General features: G+C 43.3%; 1 protein-coding gene across 12 annotated transcripts in view; it reads right to left on the bottom strand.

Moving 5' to 3' along the window:
• Window positions 1-3,345: 3,345 nt before the first annotated feature.
• Window positions 3,346-26,122, bottom strand: part of celf2 (cugbp, Elav-like family member 2) — a 136,535-nt gene continuing 113,758 nt past the window's right edge. For 5 of the 12 annotated variants that reach the window (XM_054766799.1, XM_054766797.1, XM_054766792.1 and 2 more), the window contains 8 exons: window positions 22,842-23,003; window positions 18,818-18,881; window positions 14,335-14,469; window positions 13,760-13,888; window positions 11,100-11,279; window positions 9,613-9,756; window positions 9,370-9,543; window positions 3,346-8,223 (listed from right to left, as the gene is read on the bottom strand). In XM_054766799.1, the coding sequence (XP_054622774.1) occupies window positions 9,416-9,543; window positions 9,613-9,756; window positions 11,100-11,279; window positions 13,760-13,888; window positions 14,335-14,469; window positions 18,818-18,881; window positions 22,842-23,003 (942 nt within the window). In that variant the 3' untranslated portion in view covers window positions 3,346-8,223; window positions 9,370-9,415. The remainder of the gene's footprint in view (window positions 8,224-9,369; window positions 9,544-9,612; window positions 9,757-11,099; window positions 11,280-13,759; window positions 13,889-14,334; window positions 14,470-18,817; window positions 18,882-22,841; window positions 23,004-26,122) is intronic. The other 7 variants (XM_054766796.1, XM_054766793.1, XM_054766794.1 and 4 more) reach the window with 7 other exon arrangements.

A 26,122-nucleotide genomic window follows, 5' to 3' on the forward strand; every position in this document is an offset into this window, starting at 1 on the left:
TTTTCCCCCCAAATATTTCAACTTTCTTGTTCAATAATCTTTGTACATTTTCTTCTTGTAATATTTTGACTTTATTAATATTAGAAGTTAATTTTACAAAAACAACTTTATTTTGTGATTCAGAGTGATTCAGAAGACCCGTATGAACAAACACACGAGGAGAGACCGCACCTCGCCCGGAAGTGGGATACCAGGGCCTCACCCCTGGGGGAGGGGCTCGCAGGCAAGCGTCTGGTGGTCGGGCTTTCACCCATGGGACCCGGCCGGGCTCAGCCCGAAGAAGCCACATGGGCTCTCCCCCCCGTAGACCCACCACCTGCGGGGGCAAGCATAAGGGTCCGGTGCATTGCGTTTTGGGTGGCGGTCGAGGGCGGGCACCTAGGCGACCTGGTCTTCGGCAGCCAAATCTGGTTCTTGGGACATGGAACGTCACTTCTCTGGCGGGGAAGGAGCCCGAACTTGTGAGAGAGGTTGAGACATTCCGACTAGATATAGTCAGACTCACCTCGACCCACAGTTTGGGTTCTGGATCCAAACTCCTCGAGAGGGGCTGGACCTTGTTCTACTCTGGAGTTGCTGCAGGGGAGAGGCGGCGAGCTGGTGTGGGCTTATTAATAGCCCCCCGGCTTGGTGCCTCTGTGTTGGAGTCGTGAACGAGAGGGTCATTTCCCTACGCCTTCGGGTTGGGGAAAGGGTCCTGACTGTCGTTTGTGCGTACGGGCCAAACGGCAGTTCAGAGTACCCAGCCTTCCTGGAGTCCATCAGAGGGGTGCTGGAGAGCACCCCAACTGGTGACTCTGTCATTTTACTGGGAGACTTCAACGCCCTTGTGGGCAATGACAGTGTGACCTGGAGGGGCGTGATTGTGAGGAACGGCCTCCCCGATCTGAACCCGTGTGGTGTGATGTTGTTGGACTTCTGTGCGAACCACAGTTTGTCCATCACAAACACCATGTTCCAACATAAGGATGTCCATAACACATGGCACCAGGACACCCTAGGTTGCAGGTCTATGATCGACTTTGTAGTCGTATCATCAGACCTGCGTCCGCATGTTTTGGACACATGGGTAAAGAGAGGGGCTGAGCTGTCAACTGATCACCACCCGGTGATGAGTTGGATTAGATGGCGGGGGAGGATGACGGACAGACCCGGGAGATCCAAACGTGTAGTGAGGGTGTGCTGGGAACGTTTGGCAGAGTCTCCTGTTTGTCGAGTCTTCAGCTCTCACCTCCGGCAGAGCTTCTCCTGCATCCCGGGGGAGGACGAGGATATCGAGTCCGAATGGGCTCTATTCCGTGCCTCCATTGCTGAGGCAGCCGATTGGAGCTGCGGCCGCAAGGTGGTCGGTGCCAGTCGTGGCGGCAAGCCCCGAACCCGATGGTGGACACCAGAGGTCAGGGCTGCCGTCAAGCTGAAGAAGGAGTCCTATCGAGCATGGATGGCTTGTGGGACTCCTGAAGCAGCTGACGGGTACCGGCAGGCCAAGCGGCACGCGGCTTCGGCGATGGTCGAAGCAAAAACTCGGGTGTGGGAGGAGTTTGGTGAGGCCATGGAACACGACTTTCGGTCGACCTCGAAGAGGTTCTGGCAAACCGTCCGGCGCCTCAGAAAGGGGAAGCAGTGCCCGGTCCACACTGTTTACAGTGGGGACGGGGGCCTGCTGACCTTGACTGAGGATATAGTTGGGCGGTGGAAGGAATACTTTGAGGCCCTTCTCAATCCCACTGACATACCTTCCATAGAGGAAGCAGAGGCTGAGAATACGAACGCGGACAGTTCCATCACCGTGGCTGAGGTATCTGGGGTAGTCAAAATGCTCCCCAGTGGTAAAGCTCCGGGGGTGGACGAGTTTCGCCCTGAATTCCTCAATGCTCTGGATGTTGCAGGACTGTCTTGGCTGACACGTCTCTTCAACATTGCGTGGAAGTCGGGAACAGTACCTCTGGATTGGCAGACTGGGGTGGTGGTCCCCCTTTTCAAGAAGGGTGACCGGAGGGTGTGTTCCAACTATAGGGGGATCACACTCCTCAGCCTCCCTGAGAAAGTCTATTCCAGGGTGCTGGAGAGAAGGGTACGACCGTTAATCGAACCTCGGCTACAGGAGGTGCAATGTGGTTTTCGTCCTGGTCGCGGAACACTGGACCAGCTCTACACCCTTGCAAGGGTACTGGAGGGTACTTGGAAGTTTGCCCAACCGGTCTACATGTCCTTTGTGGACCTGGAAAAGACATTCAACCGTGTCCCTCGCGGTGTCCTGTGGGGGGCGCTCCGGGAGTATGGGATTGGTGGCGCTACTACGTGCCATTCAGTCCTTGTATAACCGGAGCACGAGCCTGGTTGGCATTGCCAGCAGGAAGTCAAGCCTGTTTCCGGTGAACGTTGGCCTCCGCCAAGGCTGCCCTTTGTCACCAATTCTGTTCATAATTTTCATGGACAGAATTTCTAGGCGCAGCCAAGGTGTCGAGGGAGTCCAGTTCGGGGGCACTAGGATCTCATCTCTGCTATTTGCAGACGATGTGGTCCTGATGGCCTCATCGGGCTGTGACCTGCAGCGTTTACTGGGACGGTTTGCATCTGAGTGTGAAGCTTCTGGGATGAGACTCAGCACCTCCAAATCCGAGGCCATGGTTCTCAGTCGGAAAAGGGTGGATTGCTCCCTCCGGGTTGGGAATGAGGTCCTGCCCCAGGTGGAGGAGTTCAAGTATCTCGTGGTCTTGTTCACGAGTGAGGGAAGGTTGGAGCGTGAGGTCGATAGGCGGATCGGCGCAGCATCTGCAGTAATGCGGTCGCTGTACCGGACCGTCGTGGTGAAGAGAGAGCTGAGCCGGAAGGCAAAGCTCTCAATTTACCGTTGGATCTATGTTCCCACCCTCACCTATGGTCATGAGCTTTGGGTCATGACCGAAAGAACGAGATCGCGGATGCAAGCGGCTGAAATGAGTTTTCTTCGTAGGGTAGCGGGACTCACCCTAAGAGACAGGGTGAGGAGCTCGGTTATCCGGGAGGAGCTCAGAGTAGAGCCGCTGCTCCTTCACATGGAGGGGAGCCAGCTGAGGTGCCTCGGGCATCTAGTCCGGATGCCTCCCGGACAAATCCCTGGACAAATCCCTTGTTTTGGGCATGCCCAGCCGGGAGAAGGCCCCGGAGAAGACCAAGGACACGCTGGAGGGATTATGTCTCCCAGCTGGCCTGGGAACACCTTGGTGTCCTCCGGGTGGAGCTGGAGGAGGTGGTAGGGGACCGGGAAGTCTGGGCTTCCCTACTGAGACTGCTGCCCCCGCAACCCGGACCCGGATAAGCGGAGGAAAATGGAATGGAATGGAACTTTATTTTATGAACATATTTTTACTAAAATGATATTATTTTTCCTCTGTAATATTATGAGGATGTTCTCCTAAAATTGCAACTTTTTCTTTCCTAATATTTTGACTTATTCCCGTACAACTACTGCTGTTCTTTCCTGTTCTGTTTTTTTTTTTATTTTCCAACTATCACAACATTCTTCTTGTAAAGTTTCTTCTTGTAATGATAACTTTTCCCCATCCTAATTTTCTAGAAATGACAACTTTATTGTATTTTGCTTGTTTGTTGTAATATGATAACTTTTTTTATTATTATGACTATTTTTTCTTGAATATTTCACATCTATGCTACTAAAATGACATTATTTTTCCTCATGATATTACCAGTTTATTCTGCTCAAATTTGAACTTTTTTTCTCGCTAGTAGAATACAACTTTATTTTCTTAATATTGTGACTTTACTCTTGTAAATTTACAGCAGATTTTACCATTTTTGCTGCTGTTTTTTTCCCTAAATTTTCCAAATATAACACAATATTTTGACTTTATCCCCAAAAAATGACAACTTCATTTTGCTTTGTTTGCTTCTCATAATATTATGACTTTTTAAAAAATATTAAAAATTATTATGAACTCTTAGTTCAAGTCTATGCTACTAAAGTGAAATTATTTTTCCTCATAATTATTATTCAAATAAAATTGCTAAAAATTGTTCGCTAGAATAGAACTTTCTTGCTTAATATTCGGACTTTATTCTCGTCAAATTACAGCTGTTTTTTCCATTTATGCTACTGTTGTTTTTTCTTTTTAATTTTCCAAATATTTAAACTTTCTTCTTCTAAACTGTCTGCCTGCAATTATGACTTTATTCGCATAATATTTTTACTTTATTCTTGTAACATTCTAACTTTTTCCTCAGGCTAATTTTCCAAAAATGACAACTTTATTTTGTTTTCTTTGATTGTCATAATATTATGACTTTTTCAAAATTATTAGGACTATTTTTTTCTTGTATATTTCAAGTCTAAGTTACTAAAATGAAATTATTTTTCCTCATAATATTACCCATTTATTCTCATAAAATTGTGACATTTTTTCTCGCTAGGATCCACCTTTTTTCATCTTAATATTTTGACTTTATTCTCGTAAAATTACTGCTTTTTTCAATTTCTGCTGTTGTTTTATTTTTCTTTCAATTTTCCCTCTATTGCAAGTTTCTTTGCATAATTATGACTTTATTCTTGTAACATTAGAAGTTGTTCCGCAAGCCAGTTTTCCAAAAGTGACAACTTCAGTCCTGGTTTGGTTTGGAATGCTGTATATTCATATGATGTCATTTTGAACTTGGTGCCACTCAAGTGACATTGCTTCTCCCCATGATTTTACCTTATTCTTGTAAAATTACGACTTTCTCTTAACATTTTTACTGTACAGTATTAGTGTAAAGGTTCTGGTGATTTTATTCCAGTTTCTGGTTAAATTCTATTTTTAGAATTTGCCGCAGGCCATTAAAAGAACAAATGGGCCCTGGACGCCCCCGATTTGTCCATTTGACACTATCTGTATATGCTATACACAGCACATTTCGCGCTTCATCCTCCGCAACTGTCGCCATCGGCGGGGATCTACTGTACTTTCTCTGTAGCTCCGCCCCCTCAGGGCCCCCAAGCCCACAGCAGGCCGCCGAAACGTCCACGTGACTTGTGGTCGGACCACGTCAACTCGACACGCGAGGGGCCGTCCCGCTTGGCAGGCTTTGAGCGGCGAAGCTCCGCCTCCTCAGGAAAGCACGCCCACGGAACAAAGACGACATTTTGTACGATTCTGATAAAAGTGCTCCTCCCTGTTTAAGGCGAGTGGTGAGCTCGTGTAGAAAAGACTTTTTTTTTGTTGTTGTTGTACTTTTTGCAGGCAGTGGACTGACAACACTGTGCCATGTAAACATCTAGACTCCGCCCACCTCTGCTGTGCTTGTCTTCCAAACAAACGCCGCACGCATGTATGTGTGTGTGTGTGCGTGTGTGTGTGTGTGCGTGCGTGCGGGGGCTTTCACACTCGGGGGCTTTCGTGCACAATGACAACAGCAAAGTGAGAGTGTGCATGTGCGCGCGTGTGTGTGTGTGCGCACACATGTCTATAGATATATATATATAGATATATATTCATATATGAAACATGGGCACTTCTTTCTTTTTTTGTACATTTTTACAAAGAAAAAAATCCAAAGAAAAAGCAAACATGACATATTTCAGGCAACAAGACCACAAGTTAACAAACTGTTTTTCTTCTTTTTTAAATAGGAGGGAATCCATAGAAAACACTGATAATAAAATAGCATGTTATCAAATCATCATGTCACCAGAAGAAGAAGAAGAAGAAGAAGAAGAAGAAGAAGTACACGGACGCGCTAGGCAGGAAGTACCTTCCATATTTGGCACTAAACTCCACTGTTGCTTTTTTTTTGTTCTTTGTTTGTTTTTTTTTTTAACCTCCTTAGAAGACAAAAAAACACATCGAAATTCCCACCAGAGAGAAAAAAACAAAAGAATATGGACATTGAAGCGTCACAAGCTGACATTATAGAGATATACTGTATAGATATATATATATATATATATATAGATATATATATATATAGAGATTTATTTCTTTGTATTTCTATATATATTTCATAGAGCTAATTCAACAACAACAAAGAGGGACTGGTTAAAAAACAAAGAAAAAGAAAGGCTTTGTCTATTTTCTTACCACCGAGTATTTGGGCCACATCAACAAAAAAAAAATATCTGAGATTACAAAGAGAACAAAGAGAGAACAAAGTCGGAAATTTATGCCAAGAAAGTCTTAAATGTATGAAAATGAAAAATAGTCCTAAACTTCAACAAAAAAAAGTAGTAAACGCACAAGAATGAAGTCATACATTTACGAGAATGAAAATAAAAGTCGTACATGTTTGAGAAAAAAAGTAAGTTTATGACAATAAAGTCGTATATCTACGGAAAAAAAGTTGTAAAGTTTCGAAAATAATGTAACTTTACAAGAATAAAAGTCGTACATGTACAAGAATAAAGTCGTAAATTTACGAGAAAAAAAGATTGAAAGTTTAAAGTTCTGACTTTTTCTCGTAAGTTTATAAGAATAAAGTTGTAAATAAAAAAAAGATTTTAAAGTTCCAAGTAAAAAAGCCGTAGATTTACGAAAAAAGTCGTAAAATTACAAAAATTGAGTAACTTTAGGAGAATAAAGTTCATGAAAAAAAGTCGTGAAGTTCCACCTTTTTTCTGGAACTTTATGACTTTTTAAAAATAAATAAATAAATTCGTACATTTACACCAAAAATGCTGTAAAGTTACAAGACATTTTTTAAAACTTTACGAGAATAAAGTTTCTAATTTACAAGAAAAAAAGTCGTAATATTACATTTGACCAAGGTCAAAGGTCAAACTGTCTCAGGCAATGCCTGTAACATGAAGTTAAACGTTGTTATTGTCGTAATATTAGTTTTCAGAGCTCTTTATGGTAAATGTACAACTTTTTTCTTGTAAATGTGACTTTATCCTCATTAATTTACGACTTTATTCTAAAAAATGTACTACTTTTTTCCCGTATATTCTCGTAAATTTACGACTCGATTCTCGTAGATTTAAGACTTTATCCCCAGAAATTTATGACTTTATTTCCCGTAAATGTACAACTTTTTTATCGTAAATGTACGACTTAATTGTCATAAATTTATGATTTTTTTCTTGCACATTTACAACTTTAGTCACTAATTTTTTTTCTGAAGTTTACAATTTTTCTCTAAATTCACAATGTTTTTCTCATAAATTTACTACTTTTTTCTCGTTGATTTATGACTTTTTTTCTTGTAGATTTACGATTTTATTTTTAAAACTTACGACTTTATTCTTGTAAAGGACTTTTTTCTTGTAATCTGACATTATCATGATGATTATTTCCAATGTGGCCCTGTACTCCATGGTAACTCTTCAAGTAAACTCTTTTATTTTGTCGTCAAAAGCAAAACATGAGACATTGAAGACCCCTTTTGGACTGGAACTAAACTCACGAGAAGCACCGACGTCAACGCAGCTCACACGTACGCTTTTTTGCTTTTTTTGTCTTTTTTTGTACCATCTAAAGAGTAGAAAATATAGTTTGTCATATTTCATCATGTGCATTTCAACCACGGATTGTCTATCTGTGAGTCAGTTCAGCAAAAAGGTGACACAAGTAGGTAGCATTTCTTCCCCCCCCCATTTTTTTGTTCTTTTTCTCGTGTGTGTGTGTGTGTGTGTGTGTGGGGGGGGGGGGGGGGGGGGGGGGGTGGTTCCCCTGGAAACTACTCTAGAAAAAGTGGATCTATATATAGACTTTGAATGAGAAAGTCAGCCTTATCAAAAAACTTTACACGGCCTGAAAAGTGTAAAAAGCATCATCCCGGTGAGCTTTGAGTCCAAACTGTGCGGAAGTAGTCTTATTCTCTCGCCGCCGCCGCCGCCGCCACCGTTCAAGTTTCCGTTTAGAATACGAGTGACACAAAAAGAGGAAGAGAAATGAAGCAATGAATGCAGCGTTTCACATTTTTTCTTACCTTCACGCAACACCCCCTCCTCTAAAACACGTCCACATGATGTCACATGCACAAAAAACATTTAAAAAAAAGCAACAGCTAAAAAAATCCCCAAAAAGTTCAGTAGGTGTTGGCGGCGGAGGACCAGGACGTCAGAAAAAGGACAAGGACGTGTGAGGACAAGAACGCTGTTTTTGGTTTTTTCCTTTTTTTTTTTTTTAAAGAGAAGGGGGTGTTGATGGTGGGATGGGGGGGGTCATGAATTTGTACTTTTTTTGTGGGGGGGCCGCCAGCGAGTCATGCTAGGTAGCAAAGGATGTGCTATCAGGCATGAAGATGGTTGTTCTAAAAGTGGGAGAGAACACAAAGGAGAGCGAAGTGTTACATAAACAACAACATGAACATATATATTCATTTCATTTATTCATAATTACATTTAATTTCAATTTTTTTAAATAATTAATAATCTTTTAAAAATAGTGAGAAAGGTTTAAAAAAATAATTTTAAATATAAAGAAATACATTTAATTAATTAGTAATTCCATTTATTTCAAAATATTTTTTAAAATAATAAATAAATTTTTAAAAACAGTGAGAAAGGTTTTAAAAAATATTTTAACTGTAAATAAATCAATTTAAAAACAGTGATAAAGGTTTTAAAAAAATATTTTAAATGTAAATAAATCAATTTAATTTATTAGTAATTACATTTATTTCAAAAATATTTTTAAAATAATAAATAAACTTTTAAAAATAGTGAGAAAGGTTTTAAAAAAATATTTTAAATGTAAATAAATCAATTTAATTTATTAGTAATTACATTTATTTCAAAAATATTGTTTTACATAATAAATAGTCTTTTAAAAACAGAAAGGCTTTAAATAATTTATTTAAATACAAATAAATTGAATTTATTATTAATTAAATTTAATTTCTAAAATCTATTTCTTAATAATTAATAATCTTGTAAAATCGTGAGAAAAGGGTTTTTAAAAATAATTATCATTTTAAATCCTAATTAAATTATTCATAATTACATTTACTTAAAATATATATTTTTAAAATAATTAATCATTTTTAAAAATCTTTTTTTAATGTAATACATTTTTGACATTTTTGTATAAATTAATTCTTTCAATCTTTTTTGTTGACTCGAAACCCCCCCCCCCCACCAACTGGTGACAAAGCTAGTGAGGAGTCTCGTAAGACACGTAAGCACGAATCGCTCTTCTCGGCGAACAACGGGTGCCGCTGTGGCAGAGAAACGCGCGCGCGGGCGGCTCCGTCTTATTTGTGACATGAAACATTTCTACTGTATTTCCCCATCGATTTCGTTCTCTTTTCCTGTTTTTTCCCCTCACTTTTTGCTGATGTGTCATGATGGCCAGTCATGCTTGTTTGACAATTATAGAATAATCAAAACATATATTAAAATAAGAGTTTGTTGTTGTTTCTTGTTTCCAAGTAGAAAAGATGGTGGGGTGTACTTACCTATCAGTGCTAACACGAGGGGGCAGACAGAGGCTAGCGGCTAGCATCAGTAGGGTTTGCTGTCATTCTTGGAGCGTTTCAGCTGCACCTTCAGCCGCTTCATCCCGATCTGGAAGCCGTTCATGGCCTGGATGGCCGCCTGCGCCGACACCGGATTGTCGTAGCTCACGAAGCCTGCGGGAGCGCCGCAAAGACGATGCAGAGGTGAGGAGATGTTGAAGGGAGCGACGTAAAGGCGCTTACCAAAGCACTTGCTGAGGTTGGTCTGTTTGTCGATGAAGACTTTGGCCGAGACCACGTTCCCGAAAGGCATGAACATCTGCAGGATGTCCTGGTCTCCAAACTCCTGTGGCAGGTGGTAGATGAACAGGTTGGCACCTTCGGGGCCTGCCGGGTGGGGGGTGGGGAGTAGGGAGGAAAGGATGCGGTTGTCATGGCAACGTAACTTTTCCTTTCTTTGTTTGAGCGTCTTTTATCCAATGGATGACTTTCATGCTAAAAACCAAAATCTTTTTTTTTTTTATTTGTACAGCTTGGCTACATCTCTGGGAAGAACATAAATCCACTCTCTTTGCTTCCACTTATCCAGGTCTGAGCAGTCTCAAGTCCAGACTTCCTGGTCCCTGGCCACCTCTTCCAATTCTGGGAGGACACCAAGGTGTTGCTAGGCCAGCTGTGGGACATAATCCCTCCAGCGTGTCCTAGGTCTGCCCCAGGACCTTCTCCTGGCTGGGTATGCCTGGAACACCTTACCATGGAGGTGTCCGGGAGGCATCCGGACTAGATGCCACAACTGGCTCCAGATGAGCAAGCTCCTCCCCCTATCTCTTACACTACAGTCCAGCCACCCTACGGAGGAAACTCATTTCAGCTGCTTGTATCCGTGACCTCGTTCTTTTGGTCACGACCCAAAGCTCATGACCATAGGTGAGGGTGGGACATAGATGGACCGGCTCAGCCCTCTCTTCACCACGACGGTCCGATACAGTGACCGCATTACTGCAGACGCTGCCCCAATCCGCTTGTCGACCTCACGCTTCAACCTTCCCTCACTCGTGAACAAGACCCTGAGACACTGTCCAATGCCTTTTCCAGGTCCGCAAAGCACATGTAGACCGGTTGTGCAAAGTCCCAGGTACCCTCCAGTACCCTTGCAAGGGTGCAGAGCTGGTCCAGTGTTCTGTGACTGGGACCAAAACCCTTCTCTCCATCAGCCTGGAATAGACGTTCCCAGGGAGGCTGAGGAGTGTGACCTCCCTATAGTTGGAACACACCCTCCACTCACCCTTCTTGAAAAGGGGGACCACCACCCAATCCAGAGCTACTGTTCCCGACTTCCACGCAATGTTGAAGGGACGTGTCAGCCAAGACAGTCCCCATTTGTAATAATCATAATAATACAAACTAATATGAATGATTGATATTGATAAACAGGAACAGTAAATCATAATAACAAATAACTATCAAAATAATAACAATAATGATAGCATAATAATACATACGCAGAATTTTAATAATAATGATAATAATAATAATAAATATGCCACTACTGCTCCTACTAATTATAAATAATAATAGTAAAATAAATACAAAATCACAATAATAAAATTGTAATATAATAATCAAAAATACATACAGTAATACTACTACATCTACTAATATTAGCGATAGAATACAATAGAATACAATAATACAAATAATAATACAGAATAATAATATTGAGGACTGACCTTCTTTCTGGCTGCCAGCGGCGCCCTGCTGCTGCAGCAGCGACTGGCTGTAGAGGGTGGGCAGCGCGGCGGCGGCGTACTGTTGGATCCCTGAGTAGGCCTGCGTCAGCGCGTCCATGGTACCCGCCGCCCCGTTGGCCAGCCCGGCGCCGCCCAGGCCGCCGTTGAGCGCCGCCATACCTGAGAGCATTTGAGCAACTTTACATAAAACCCAACAATAAAGAAAGAAAAAGTGCACTTACTCATTAGCGCTCCCCACTGGAGGTTTTTTTTTTCAACAACACACACACTAACACAACACAACATCACAACACACACGCCATCACGTACGAGTAGATGAGCTGCACGCACGCACAATTACACTTCATGAAACATTACATATATATACTGCTAAAAAAAATTTGAGGAACACTTGGAAAACACATCAGATCTAAACTGGGGGGAAAAATGATCTTGAATATCTTTCCTGATAATAAGTGGGTGCTTGTGCTTGTGCGTGCTTGTACGCATGCCTGACAACGTGGGGGCATGCTCCTAATGAGACTACGGATGGTGTCCTGGGGGATCTCCTCCCAGATCTGGACCAGGGCATCAATGAGCTCCTGGACAGTCTGAGGAGCAACCTGGCGGCGCCGGATGGACCTAAACATAATGTCCCAGAGGTGTTCTATTGGGTTTAGGTCAGGTGAACGTGGGGGCCAGTCAATGGTATCAATTCCTTCATCCTCCAGGAACTACCTGCATACACTAGCCACATGAGGCCGGGCATTGTCGTGGACCAGGAGGAACCCAGGTCCCACTGCACCAGCGTAGGTTCTGACAATGGGTCCAAGGATTTCATCCCGATACCTAATAGCAGTCAGGGTGCCGTTATCTAACCTGTAGAGGTCTGTGCATCCTTCCAGGGATATGCCTCCCCAGACCATCACTGACCCACCACCAAACCGGTCATGCTGAATGATGTTGCAGGCAGCATAACGTTCTCCACGGCATCTCCAGACCCTTTCACGTCTGTCGCATGTGCTCAGGTTGAACTTGCTCTCATCAGGGAAGAGCACAGGGCACCAGTGGTGTAGTTGCCAATTCTGGTGGTCTATGGCAAATGCCAATCGAGCTCTACGGTGCTGGGCAGTGAGCACAGGGCCCACTACAGGACGTCGGGCCCTCAGGCCACCCTCATGGAGCCTGTTTCTGATTGTTTGGTCAGAAACATTCACACCAGTGGCCTGCTGGAGGTCATTTCGTAGGGCTCTGGCAGTGCTCATCCTGTTCCTCCTTGCACAAAGGAGCCGATACCAATCCTGCTGAGGGTTGAAGGACCTTCTACGGCCCTGTCCAGCTCTCCTGGAGTAACTACCTGTCTCCTGGAATCTCCTCCATGCGTCCAGGTACCGCAGTGATGCCCTGGTCCAGATCTGGGAGGAGATCCCCCAGGACACCATCCGTAGTCTCATTAGGAGCATGCCCCCACGTTGTCAGGCATGCGTACAAGCACGTGGGGGCCACACAAACTACTGAGAATCATTTTGAGTTGCTACAATGACATTTTAGCTAAATGGACCAGTGTGCTGCATCATTTTTTCACTTTCATTTTTGGGGTGTCTTTGATTTCCCCCCTCTATAGGGTGATCATTTTCATTTCTATCAAATGATGTGGCATCATTTTGTTACTAATACATCACCCACTTATTATCAGGAAACATATTCAACATCATTTTTCCCCAGTTTAGATCTGATGTGTTTTCCAAGTGTTCCTCTGTTTGAGCAGTGTATATACATATATATATATATATATATATATATATATATATATAGCATAGTTGTAATATATATAGCATTGACACTGGACAAGAAAGGTATTATTTTGTGGGAAGGGGAGTGGGGGCAGTATATAACAATAAATGAGAAATGAAAGTGCACATATTGTTACATCACATGTTGTATGATTCCATAATATTAGACTTTATTGATATTGATATCCAGTATGTATTATACATGCAGTATCTATCATGGAGAACACCTCCATCCTCCAAATGCAAATTGGCTGCAAGCCTGTGGTGTCCCACAGTGGGAGGGGTGTGGGTGTGGGGTGTGGGGGTTGAGGTTACATGGCACATGGTGCCCAGCAGGGGGGTGGGGGTCAGCGTAGCCTCCGCAAGTGAGAGAAGGCATCATCATCATCATCATCATCATCAGCAGCAGCAGCAGCAGCAGCGCTCATTAGCGGCGTGTAACGGGTTCATTTCACCACCCAGGGCAACTTGTCTGGGGAGGGGGTCCTGTCGCGTCGCCGTCAGACACGACCAAATAAATGATGAGTGCAGCGCTCGGGATTATAGGTCACTCATTTATTCAGGGATAATTGCACCGCTGACCTTTGCAATTCAATTAAGGCTTGGATGTGTTTAAAAGGGGGGGTATGGTAAAGCACCCCCCGTTGAAAGGCGAGCGAGCACGCGTCGCAGGTGATCTCCGCTAAAGGTCAGCAGGAGGGGGGAAAAAAATGTGGCGGAAGACAACGCTGATAAAGACCACGAATGTTAGCATGCGACACAAAGACACACAAGCAGGAAGCGGCTGGTGGGAGGACGGCGGACGGGATGGCATGTGATGGACGGGGAGGGGGTGTTGGGGGGGTGGATGGCAGGATGTATACTCACTGTTGACACTACCTGCTAGTGCATTAATGTTGTTGAGGCCCACCGTGGCGCCCGCCAGGCCCTGCAGGGTGCCCAGGGAGGTCAGCGAGTTCATGGCGCCCGCATTGGAGCTGGCAGTGGTGCCCGCTGCTGGGAAGGGAGACAGGAAGTTGAGACAGAGCTTCTGTAGGTGGTCACAGAAGCCTACAGGGGGCGGAGCTTGAGACAACATCAAAAACACACACACACACACACACAACGCTAAAGGAGTGCAATGGTGCCAAGCTAGTTCGCTGCGTGACATCAAAAAGCCCCGCCCCCCCTCCTGAAGCAGGATTGGCTGAAGATGCAATGGTGTGCTTCCTGTCTACATGCAGGCCGGCCCCGCCCACTGAATGAGGCGCCAACATGGCCGACAGAGCAGAAACGGAAAACAGGAAGAGACCCACAAAACACACACACACACACACACACACACACACCCACACACATCTACATGATGGCTGATGGGTGAGGAGGTGGACGTGGTCGGTGCGGATGTCAACAATGGCGGCGGCGGTGGCGGTGGTGGTGGTCACGGGCAACATGGGTGTTACCTGGGCTGGCCAACGCTCCCAGGGAGGCGGCGTTGGAGGACAGGGGGTTGGCGGTGGACGGGCTGGCTGAGTTTTGGGCCGCTGCCGCCGCCGCCGCTAAAGTGGCCAAGTTCTGCAACTGCAGAGCGCTCATACCTGGACAGAGGAGGAGGGGGGGTGTCAAAGCTGAGGGGCGGGTGGGGGCGGCGAGGACGCCGATTCCTTCCACTAAGAGGAGGGCGGAGCTTGTTTCTTCCGGCATTTGTGGAGGACAGTTAACGAGACGCCCTGATGGTCATGTGTCGTATATACAGTTGGGATGTATATACCGGTCCATGGGAACACACACACACACACACACACACACACACAAGGGGGGGAACTGGCGCCAAGGCGGCAGATGGATGGCAGGATTCCTGATAGCATTCCGGAATAATCACACGATCAGAAGAAAAAAAAAAGGGTGAAAAAGTTGTCATCTTGTTCCCATCCAAAGACGTCCTGACGTGCTTCTTTTTCCTTTCCAGCCGCTTGCTTTGGTTGCCATGGTAACGCCACCGTCCTCAGCTTCTTCTCCGTGTCCCTCCTCGTCTTATCACACTTACGTGTGTGCGTGTGCGTGCTCTAAGAGCAGATGCCGCTCCCGCCAAACGGCGGCGTGCAGATGGGACGAGCGAGCGGCAGATCCTCGGACTCGCGTCCAAAAGTTTGTTTTTTTTTTGACACCAGTGAAGACGGCGAGGAGACGAGAGACGGGGTGGTGACGTGTTTTAGCGGAATTAAAAAAGACGACACCTTCTTTCTGCGAGAAGTGTGATCGCCTTGGGGGCGGGGGGCGGTTGGAGACAGGGAGGGGGTGCAGAGGAAGAGGTTTCGAATAAATGGCAAGTAAAATTAATAGCAGGAGGGCAGGTTTGCATGTAGGAATGGACAGGAAGTTGGGCAGGATTCTTAAAAGTAGAAAAATACACTTGACTAAGTACACTACATTAAGTGCACTGCAGTAAATACACTATAGTAAGTAAGCACACTACAGTAAGTACACTACAGTAAGTACACCACAGTAAGTACACTACAGTAAGTACACTACAGTAAGCACACTACAGTACATACACCACAGTAAGTACACCACAGTAAGCATACTACAGTAAGTACACCACAGTAAGTACACTACAGTAAGCACACTACAGTACGTACACCACAGTAAGTACACTACAGTAAGCACACTACAGTACGTACACCACAGTAAGTACACTACAGTAAGCACACTACAGTACGTACACCACAGTAAGTACACTACAGTAAGCACACTACAGTACGTACGCCACAGTAAGTACACTACAGCAAGCACACTACAGTACGTACACCACAGTACGTACGCCACAGTAAGTACACTACAGTAAGCACACTACAGTAAGTACACTACAGTAAGTACACTACAGTAAGTACACCACAGTACATACACCACAGTACGTACGCCACAGTAAGTACACTACAGTAAGCACACTACAGTAAGTACACTACAGTAAGCACACTACAGTACATACACCACAGTAAGTACACCACAGTAAGCATACTACAGTAAGTACACCACAGTAAGTACACTACAGTAAGCACACTACAGTAAGCACACTACAGTACGTACACCACAGTAAGTACACTACAGTAAGCACACTACAGTACGTACACCACAGTAAGTACACTACAGCAAGCACACTACAGTAAGCACACTACAGTACGTACACCACAGTAAGTACACTACAGTAAGCACACTACAGTAAGTACACCACAGTACGTACGCCACAGTAAGTACACTACAGTAAGCACACTACAGTAAGCACACCACAGTAAGTACACTACAGTAAGTACACTACAGTAAGCACACTACAGTACGTACACCACAGTAAGTACACTACAGTAAGCACACTACAGTAAGCACACTACAGTACGTACACCACAGTAAGTACACTACAGTAAGCACACTACAGTACGTACACCACAGTAAGTACACTACAGTAAGCACACTACAGTACGTACACCACAGTAAGTACACTACAGTAAGCACACTACAGTACGTACGCCACAGTAAGTACACTACAGCAAGCACACTACAGTACGTACACCACAGTACGTACGCCACAGTAAGTACACTACAGTAAGCACACTACAGTAAGTACACTACAGTAAGTACACTACAGTAAGTACACCACAGTACATACACCACAGTACGTACGCCACAGTAAGTACACTACAGTAAGCACACTACAGTAAGTACGCTACAGTAAGTACACTACAGTAAGCACACTACAGTACATACACCACAGTAAGTACACCACAGTAAGCATACTACAGTAAGTACACCACAGTAAGTACACTACAGTAAGCACACTACAGTAAGCACACTACAGTACGTACACCACAGTAAGTACACTACAGTAAGCACACTACAGTACGTACACCACAGTAAGTACACTACAGCAAGCACACTACAGTAAGCACACTACAGTACGTACACCACAGTAAGTACACTACAGTAAGCACACTACAGTAAGTACACCACAGTACGTACGCCACAGTAAGTACACTACAGTAAGCACACTACAGTAAGCACACCACAGTAAGTACACTACAGTAAGTACACTACAGTAAGCACACTACAGTACGTACACCACAGTAAGTACACTACAGTAAGCACACTACAGTAAGCACACTACAGTACATACACCACAGTAAGTACACCACAGTAAGCATACTACAGTAAGTACACCACAGTAAGTACACTACAGTAAGCACACTACAGTACGTACACCACAGTAAGTACACTACAGTAAGCACACTACAGTAAGCACACTACAGTACATACACCACAGTAAGTACACCACAGTAAGCATACTACAGTAAGTACACCACAGTAAGTACACTACAGTAAGCATACTACAGTAAGTACACTACAGTACGTACACCACAGTAAGCACACTACAGTAAGCACACTACAGTACGTACACCACAGTAAGTACACTACAGCAAGCACACTACAGTAAGCACACTACAGTACGTACACCACAGTAAGTACACTACAGTAAGCACACTACAGTAGGTACACCACAGTACGTACGCCACAGTAAGTACACTACAGTAAGCACACTACAGTAAGCACACCACAGTAAGTACACTACAGTAAGTACACTACAGTAAGCACACTACAGTACGTACACCACAGTAAGTACACTACAGTAAGCACACTACAGTAAGCACACTACAGTACATACACCACAGTAAGTACACCACAGTAAGCATACTACAGTAAGTACACCACAGTAAGTACACTACAGTAAGCACACTACAGTACGTACACCACAGTAAGTACACTACAGTAAGCACACTACAGTACGTACACCACAGTAAGTACACTACAGTAAGCACACTACAGTAAGCACACTACAGTACGTACACCACAGTAAGTACACTACAGTAAGCACACTACAGTACGTACACCACAGTAAGTACACTACAGTAAGCATACTACAGTAAGTACACCACAGTAAGTACACTACAGTAAGCACACTACAGTAAGCACACTACAGTACGTACACCACAGTAAGTACACTACAGTAAGTACACCACAGTACGTACACCACAGTAAGTACACTACAGTAAGCATACTACAGTAAGTACACCACAGTAAGTACACTACAGTAAGCACACTACAGTAAGCACACTACAGTACGTACACCACAGTAAGTACACTACAGTAAGTACACCACAGTACGTACACCACAGTAAGTACACTACAGTAAGCATACTACAATAAGTACACCACAGTAAGTACACTACAGTAAGCACACTACAGTAAGCACACTACAGTACGTACACCACAGTAAGTACACTACAGTAAGTACACCACAGTACGTACACCATAGTAAGTACACTATTTTTCCTCGACTATATCAAGTTGATGCTGTTAAAATGATGTTATCTGTCCTCATAATACGACAACGTTATTCTGGCAAAACGACTGATGATTTTTCCAATTTTGCTTGTTGTTTTTTCTGTGGGCCAATAAAAAACAGGCGCAGGTCGCACATGTCCCCCGGGTCGTGCTTTGGACACCCCTGCTTTGATAGGTGTTGGTCAGCTGGGGACTCTTGTTGAGTGTTTAGCTTGATAGCTTCCTTGGTGTAGAGCAATAACGGTAAACATCCTCCTCCTCCTCATCCTGCTTCTTCTTCTTCTTCTTCTTCTTCTTCTCCCGTGTGATGGATGGCGGCCTGACAAGCTGCCACTACAAGCCCGGGGGCCGGCTTCCTGTCAAGCTTCATTACGAGATCAAGACAAATCTTAGTGTGGCTTCATAAATCTTGGGGGCAAAGATCCGGTGGCCACGCCACTTCATCCGCCAAGCTCTTTGTGCCTAAACAACCCCCCCCCCCACCTCGCACGTCTGAGGAACAAAAGATGAGCAACAAGGAGCAGCAAAGCCTCACCGTCCACCCGCGGCACTCACCGGCCATCTGCTGGATCCCGCTGAAGGCCCCCAGGTTGCCGGAGGACGTGGCCTGCTGGAGCAACTATGTGGAGGAGGAGGAAGACAGAAGACAAATCAGAAGCAAAATACAAACGCTTGCGAGATGAGCCGCTAATGTGGTGTGATCCCCCTCCTGGCAAGCCCCCCCACCGTCAAGTTGAGCATGAAAGCTCTCATCTCGCCCGCTAATTACATTCCGCAACAAAAGTGGAATACTGATGGCGTCAAAAAGGCTGGAATTATCTTGCTGGCGTCGTCTTCAGCACCCCTTCTCCCGAAACCCAGCCTGCCACTCTTTACAAGCACGCTAACACTTTTTTTTTTAATCTCTAAAATTAAACGTTATCTCGTAAAAAGGAAGGGGGCGGTGCCGTCCTGGTTAAGCAGGCGGACCCAAGGCCAGCTGGAAAACTTTCGCTTTTCTGTTTTTTGGAAAACAGCGACATTTTTTTGAAATCGCATCAAAAAACAGTAAAAACATCTTTTTTTTCAAATTGAAACTTTGAAGAAATTACTGTAGATTTAGCCCTCACTCGTAAACACATTATAATGGCATTAAAATATTATTTTATAAAATATTTCTACATTTTAATTGTATTATCATTAGAATTTTTAATGTAGGTATACTATATTTTTTATTATTTTTTGTGTTTTTAAAAAATATTATTGTAAAAATCATTTTTTAATATTTGCTTTTTAAAAAACTAATTTATCTATGTGTATAATGTCATTTTACTAGTATAGAGTTGAAATACTAAAGAAAGAAATGTTATTTTTTTACTTACTGTATTTAACTATACTTATATTACATTAATAATAATGTCATTTTAGTAAATAGTAGTAGGTGAAATATTAAAGAAAGAAATGTTACTCCATTATTTTAATATTTTTACAAATCGGAATATACATTTTAATTTGATTATACATTTCTAATAAAGGTATATTATAATTTTTATGATTTTATTTATTTTTTTAAATATTATTATACAACTTAAAAAAGTTCTATACTTTTACTTATTTTTTTTTTTTTACTAATTAATCTATATTTATATTATATTAATAATAATGTCATTTTAGTAGTATAAAGTTGAGTTGAGAAAGTAATGTTATTTATATTTATAGTATACATTTAAAAAAAATCAGTGTATACATTTTAATTGTATTAAATTACTATATTAAATAAATTAAAATAAATTATAATTTTTAAAAACTCTTTTCATATAGGTATATTATATTTGTCAGACTTTATTTTATTTTTTCAAATATTATTGTAAAAATAATTTTTTAATATGTATTTTTTTTACTTATATTTTATTTATTTAACTATATTTATATTATATTAATAATAATGTAATTTTAGTCGTATAGAGTTGAAATACTAAATACATTTTGTCAAGTTGTAATTTTTGGAAAATTAAGTTGGGGAAAAAAACTATAATATTATGAGAATAAAGTCAAAATATTAAGAAAAAAGTCACCAGAATAAACTCGTCATGTTATGACAAAAAATAACATCATTTTCATAGCATAAAGTAGAAATATTCAAGGAAAAAAATATGTTAAATTGTGAGAATATTGTAAAAAAAACAAACAACAAAAGAAAGGGGAAATTTTGAGGGGAAAATGTTATAATATTATTGGGGAAAAAAGGCAAAATATTAAAAAATAAATAATTTTTTGAGAAAAAAAAAGAAAAACGTAAGTTATATTTTTGTAATATTGTGAGAAACAAACAAAAGAAAATAAAGTTATAAATTTTTGGGAAAAAAGTTATAATATAATGGGAATAAAGTCATAATTTACAAAAAGATAATTTATGAAGAATATTGAAGAAAAAAGTTGAAATGTTTTAGCTGTAATTTTATGAGTAATTTTATAAGTCAAAATATGAATCAAAGATGGCGCCCTCCGTGGCAGACGTCTCTGTGACACTCTCCCGTTTTTTTCTATTTTTTGCTATTTTATTGTTCATTTTGGACATTCAACACAATCACGCAGTACATTACAACAGAGAGACACTCTTGAACATCGGCAACCGACCTGCTTTAAGTCCACCACCATAGTGCCCGTACCCAAGAAGAGCAACGTGACCTGCTTGAATGACTATCGCCCTATAGCACTCACTCCTATTGTTATGAAGTGCTTTGAAAGGATAGTCATGACCCACATCAAAAAGAGCATCCCGGCGGCAACTGTGGACCCCCTACAGTTTGCATATCGCCAGAACCGGTCCACGGATGATGCAGTCAACACTGCCATCCACACAGCCCTTTCTCACCTACAGGGCCAGGACACATACGTCAGAATGCTATTTATAGACTATAGCTCTGCTTTTAATACAGTCAGCCCCCACAAACTCACAAATAAGCTCCTCACACTTGGCCTGTCACCCTCCCTCTGTAACTGGGTGTTTAACTTTCTAACAGGCAGGCCCCAGTCAGTCAGAGTCCACAATCGCACATCCAGCTCAAGAATTGTGAGCACTGGGACCCCACAGGGGTGTGTGCTGAGTCCGCTCCTCTACACGCTCTTCACCTACGATTGCGTGGCCTCCCAGAACAACACCAGCATCATTAAATTTGCGGATGACACTACAGTCATTGGACTGATCACTGGTGGTGTTGAAACATCATACAGAAGAGAGGTGGAGGACCTAATAGCTTGGTGTCGTGATAACAATCTCCTTCTCAATACAGATAAGACCAAAGAGATGATCATCGACCCAAGAACAAGGGAAAAGGAGCCGCATAGACCCCTGTTTATTGATGAGACTGAGGTGGAGAGGGTGAAAACCTTCAAGTTCCTTGGCACACACATCAGCGAGGACCTCACCTGGTCTCACAACACCCAACAAATTCTGAAGAAGTCCCAAAGGAGACTGTACTTCCTGAGAAGACTGAGGAAATTTGGCATGTCCACCACAATCCTGAGTTGCTTCTACAGATGCACTATGGAAAGTGTCCTTACCGCCTCCATCACTGTTTGGTACGGTAACTGTACAACACGTGATAGGAAGGCACTCCAGCGGGTGATCAAGACCTCACAGAACATTGTTGGGGCAGCCCTCCCCTCACTGCAAGACATTTATAAAACTAGAGTCCTACGCAGAACACACAACCTCATCAAGGACAGCACACATCCACAACACTCATTATTCACACTCCTACCGTCAGGCAGACGCTACAGGAGTTTGAAGTCCAGGACCACAAGGCTGGCAAACAGCTTTTACCCACAGGCCATCAGGCTTCTCAACGAAGCGCTCACACATGCCGCACGCAACACACACACACACACTCATAGCACTTTATTTATTTATTTGTATTATTTATTTGTATTAATGTCTCTTCTGTCGTTGTTGCTTAATTTATTGGTATTTATGTTTATGTGTTTATGTTTCTGATGTTCTTATTCTTTCTTGTGTTTTCTTTCTTTTCTTGGGAGAATGAACAGAATAAGAATTTCATTGCATGGTATAACTGCTGTTTTACTATGCACATGACAATAAAACTCTCTTGAATCTTGAATCTTAAATGAAGAGAAAAAAGTCGTATTTTAAGAGAATAAACTCACAATATAATGAGGAAAAATAGCATAGCGTTGAAACATTAAGGGAAAAAAATTTGTTCTTTTTGAAAGTCGGAAAAATATGCAAAACAAAATAAAGTTGTAATTTTATGGGAATAAAGTCCAAACAATACAAAAAGAAAACGTATGAAGAAGAGAGTTGAAATCATTTGAAAATACATCAAAGAAGTGAAGTGAAGTTGATATTAATATATAATATATAGGTTATTTGCTTCAAAACATGGATGCAAAAGGTCCCAAAGTAAGGCTTCATTGCGTCACGCCGCAGCCACACAGACGAGAGAACCGTCTTGGAAATGCTCAAACTTTAATGACGTTCCTAAAAATGACTCCCATTTGTCTTTTTTTTGTGCTGTGTGTGCCACGGCAACCGAGAAAAGCCCACATGCGCGCTCGCCGTCTAGACGGACGCCCTTACCGCCAGGTACTGCGGGGTGAGGCCGCCCAGGCCCGTCAGGCCGCCCCAGGTGGTGGCGCTGTTGAGCTGCTGCATCTGCTGGGCCAGCTGCTGCTGCAGGCGCCGCTGCTCTTTGTCCTTCTGTGTGTCGGCAAACTTCACCACGATGGGAGACGAGCAGCCCTGGTGGGGTGGTGGGGGGTTTGGGGGGCCGGGGCAATGTAGACCAGCATAAAAAATAGAAAAGAGTAACAAAAGATGAGAAGAAAGAGGCTTCAAAGAGGAGCAAAAATCAGTTCTGTGACTAATGAACACACTATAGGTGTGTGTGTGCGTGGGGGGGGTGTCTACAGTAGCGGGCGTGGCTAACGTCAATTCCGCAAGGGTCCTCAAAGGGTCACATGACAAAAATGAGCAGGAGAAGTCGCTTGAGGCACTTCTGCTTCCTCTTTCTGCGTCCATGCGTTGTTTTACAAACGCGTCAACACAACCGACACGCAAGAAAATATGAGTTTTTAATGAACGCGCGCACACACACACACACACACACACACAAACACACACACATGCACACGCGCACACAGGAAGCCCGACTCCAAAGCTGGTGGACCCAGGAGGGCTCGGTTATCTCAGAGTCCAGAAAGAGATTTCTTGACTTCTCCAACTATTTCATCAGCTGGTAGGGCACAGACCTTCTGTGTGTGTGTGTGTACGTACGTGCACGCGTTGTGTGTGTGTGTGCTAGAGCGAGCAGGGAGACGCGAACGACGAGGATGACCAGACGTGATGAAGCCAGAGGAAGATTGAAAGATTTGGACCATCAGGAGAAGCTGCTTTAATTGTGTGTGTGTGTGCATGCATGTGTGTGTGTGTGTGTGTGTGTGTGTGTGTGTGTGTGTGTGTGTAAAGACACAGTGAGTCAGTACCAACAATCATCCATCAGTGTTGTGTTGCTGCAATCAAAGCTAAGCAGCAGCTAATTAGCGCTAATTGACTATTTGATAGTGTACCTAATGAAATGGCCCTTTTTCTAAGTGGTGTGTGTGTGTGTGCGCGCGCGCGCAATGGCCGCCATCACTGACCGCTGACGAGAGGCTGATACGAGGCGATTATGACGTCTGATAACATTAAAAATGGATACTAGAACAGATCATTTGGCGAGATTACCCGTACTGCGTGGGTGAGCAAATCAAGCGCTTCGTTTTTCTCCTGCCTGTGACGTTAACTTCCCCTGAATTGACTTGTAAAATAAACATTCACTTTCCGAGGAAGACATTTTGCGTGCTAGTTGATGAGGAGAGAAAAAAACAAACATTGAGCACACAAAAAAGCCTTATCAGCCACCTGAAGCGCCAGCGCCGCGGCGTTTGAAAAGTACAAAAGGTTTGCCAGAAACCTCCGTGGCGGCACCCCGGCTGCTTGGAGCATGCGTCTGAATACAGTGCACCTTGCTGGGCCACGCCAGCTGGTTCCCTCCCCTATACTCTGGTTCTCCTGGTAGTAGTGATGTGGTATAGTCATGTCATCATATTTCATTAGGACAAATCAACAGGTACACTTGGTCCAATCCTAATTTGTTCCTCCCGGTGTGCACAAACCACACTTAAATCTACATTTTAAAAAAAGCGGTACAAAATTATCGGTATCGGTTTGAAAAAAAACTATCGTGCATCTCCAGACAAATCAGCAAGATGGCGCCGACCCGAGAGCGAATCACCTGTCTCTCTGGCGTCCACTTTCATTAGGACGTGACATTCAGGCACGCGCCGCCATGTGACGCCCGCCGCCTGAATGTCATGCCGTAATGAGACACGGGATATGATGGTGACAGGCCCGTCAACACACGCACACACGCACACACGCTGCAGTGGAGCCAAGACAATAACCCAACTCTGTTTACTCACTGAGAGCAGAAGTAATGACTTTTACAGTCAGGACCAAACCAAAGCAGCGGCGGCCAACACGTGTGGCAGGAAATGAACGTCTTTCGTTCAACTCACTGAAGTAGCGAACGTCCCCGCTTTTCACGAGGGCTATGCCCAGAAAAATGTCAATTTTAGACACACGGCTCGCACCTCCCCCTTCAAGCCCACCTCTGCTAACTCGGCTTTGATGCTCTTGCTCCGGTTTTGGATCAATATTTGCAATAAAAGTGACTGTTGTAATGATTAGGATGAGATTCAGCTCCAGAACCCTTCCCTGTTTCTCTTAAGGTAAGGTGTTGGCTTCTTACTCTTGTGTGCCTGCAGTGATCCTGTAGCTATGAGCTATGTGTTGTAAAGAAAGAATAATAGGAGTGTGAAGGTGACTATAGGGGTGTTATTTCATGTCTAGAGTGCTCTAATGATGTTAAAAAACATATTTAGAAGGTGGTAAAGAGGTTTTCTATGTCTTATTTTCCCTTATTATATTTACTATATTGGGTAATAGGATTGTAAAGGTGACTATGCAGTGTTATTTCATGTCTAGAGGGCTCAAATAATGTTAAAAACCATATTTAGAAGGTGATAAACAGGTTTTCTATGTCTTATTTTCTCTTATTATGTCTACTATATTGGGTAGTGGAGTATAAAGGGGACTTTAGGGGCGTCATTTCATGTCTGGAGAGCTCTAATGTTAACAACCAGATTTAGAAGGTTGCAAACAGGTTTTCTATGTCTTATTTTCTCTTATTATGTCTACTATATTGGGTAATAGGAGTGTAAAGGTGACTATAAGGGTGTTATTTAATGTCTAGAGGGCTCTAATAATTGTAAAAAATATCATTTAGAATGCCATACACAGGTGTTCTATGCTCTAACTACATAAATATTCCATTGATTAATATTGATACCTACGTCACTTATCGTGGTCGGGTCTGGAACCAATTAACTGTGATAAATGAGAGCTGATTGTAAATATAATTGTATATAAAACTGGAATGATGTGGAAGGTTTTTTGCACAATACACCATGACAGAACCTTCCCCCGCCCCGATGTTCTCTCAGGCGGGGTCTGTGCTCCCCCTGCGTGGGGGGGGGGTCAGGCGTGATTATGATGATCGGGCCTAATGAGAGGGTGACGGGGGCGAGCGCCACAGCCTGTTATTAGCGTTGACTCACTCGGCCCCCGGCGTCTAATTCTCTTTCCAACGTGAGAGGCCTGCCGTGACAGCCTGTCGCCCGGGCCGACAACACCCACCCGGAACACACACACAGAAAACAAAAAGAAGTGGCAGCCCCGACCCCCATTACGGCGCAGCTGATGAGGTCTGCAGTAACCTCCTCCTGTGTGTCAAAGGTGTTTGTTTTCCCTGGTTTTCC

This window comes from Dunckerocampus dactyliophorus, chromosome 2, assembly GCF_027744805.1.
Source record: "Dunckerocampus dactyliophorus isolate RoL2022-P2 chromosome 2, RoL_Ddac_1.1, whole genome shotgun sequence".
Taxonomy (NCBI): domain Eukaryota; kingdom Metazoa; phylum Chordata; class Actinopteri; order Syngnathiformes; family Syngnathidae; genus Dunckerocampus; species Dunckerocampus dactyliophorus.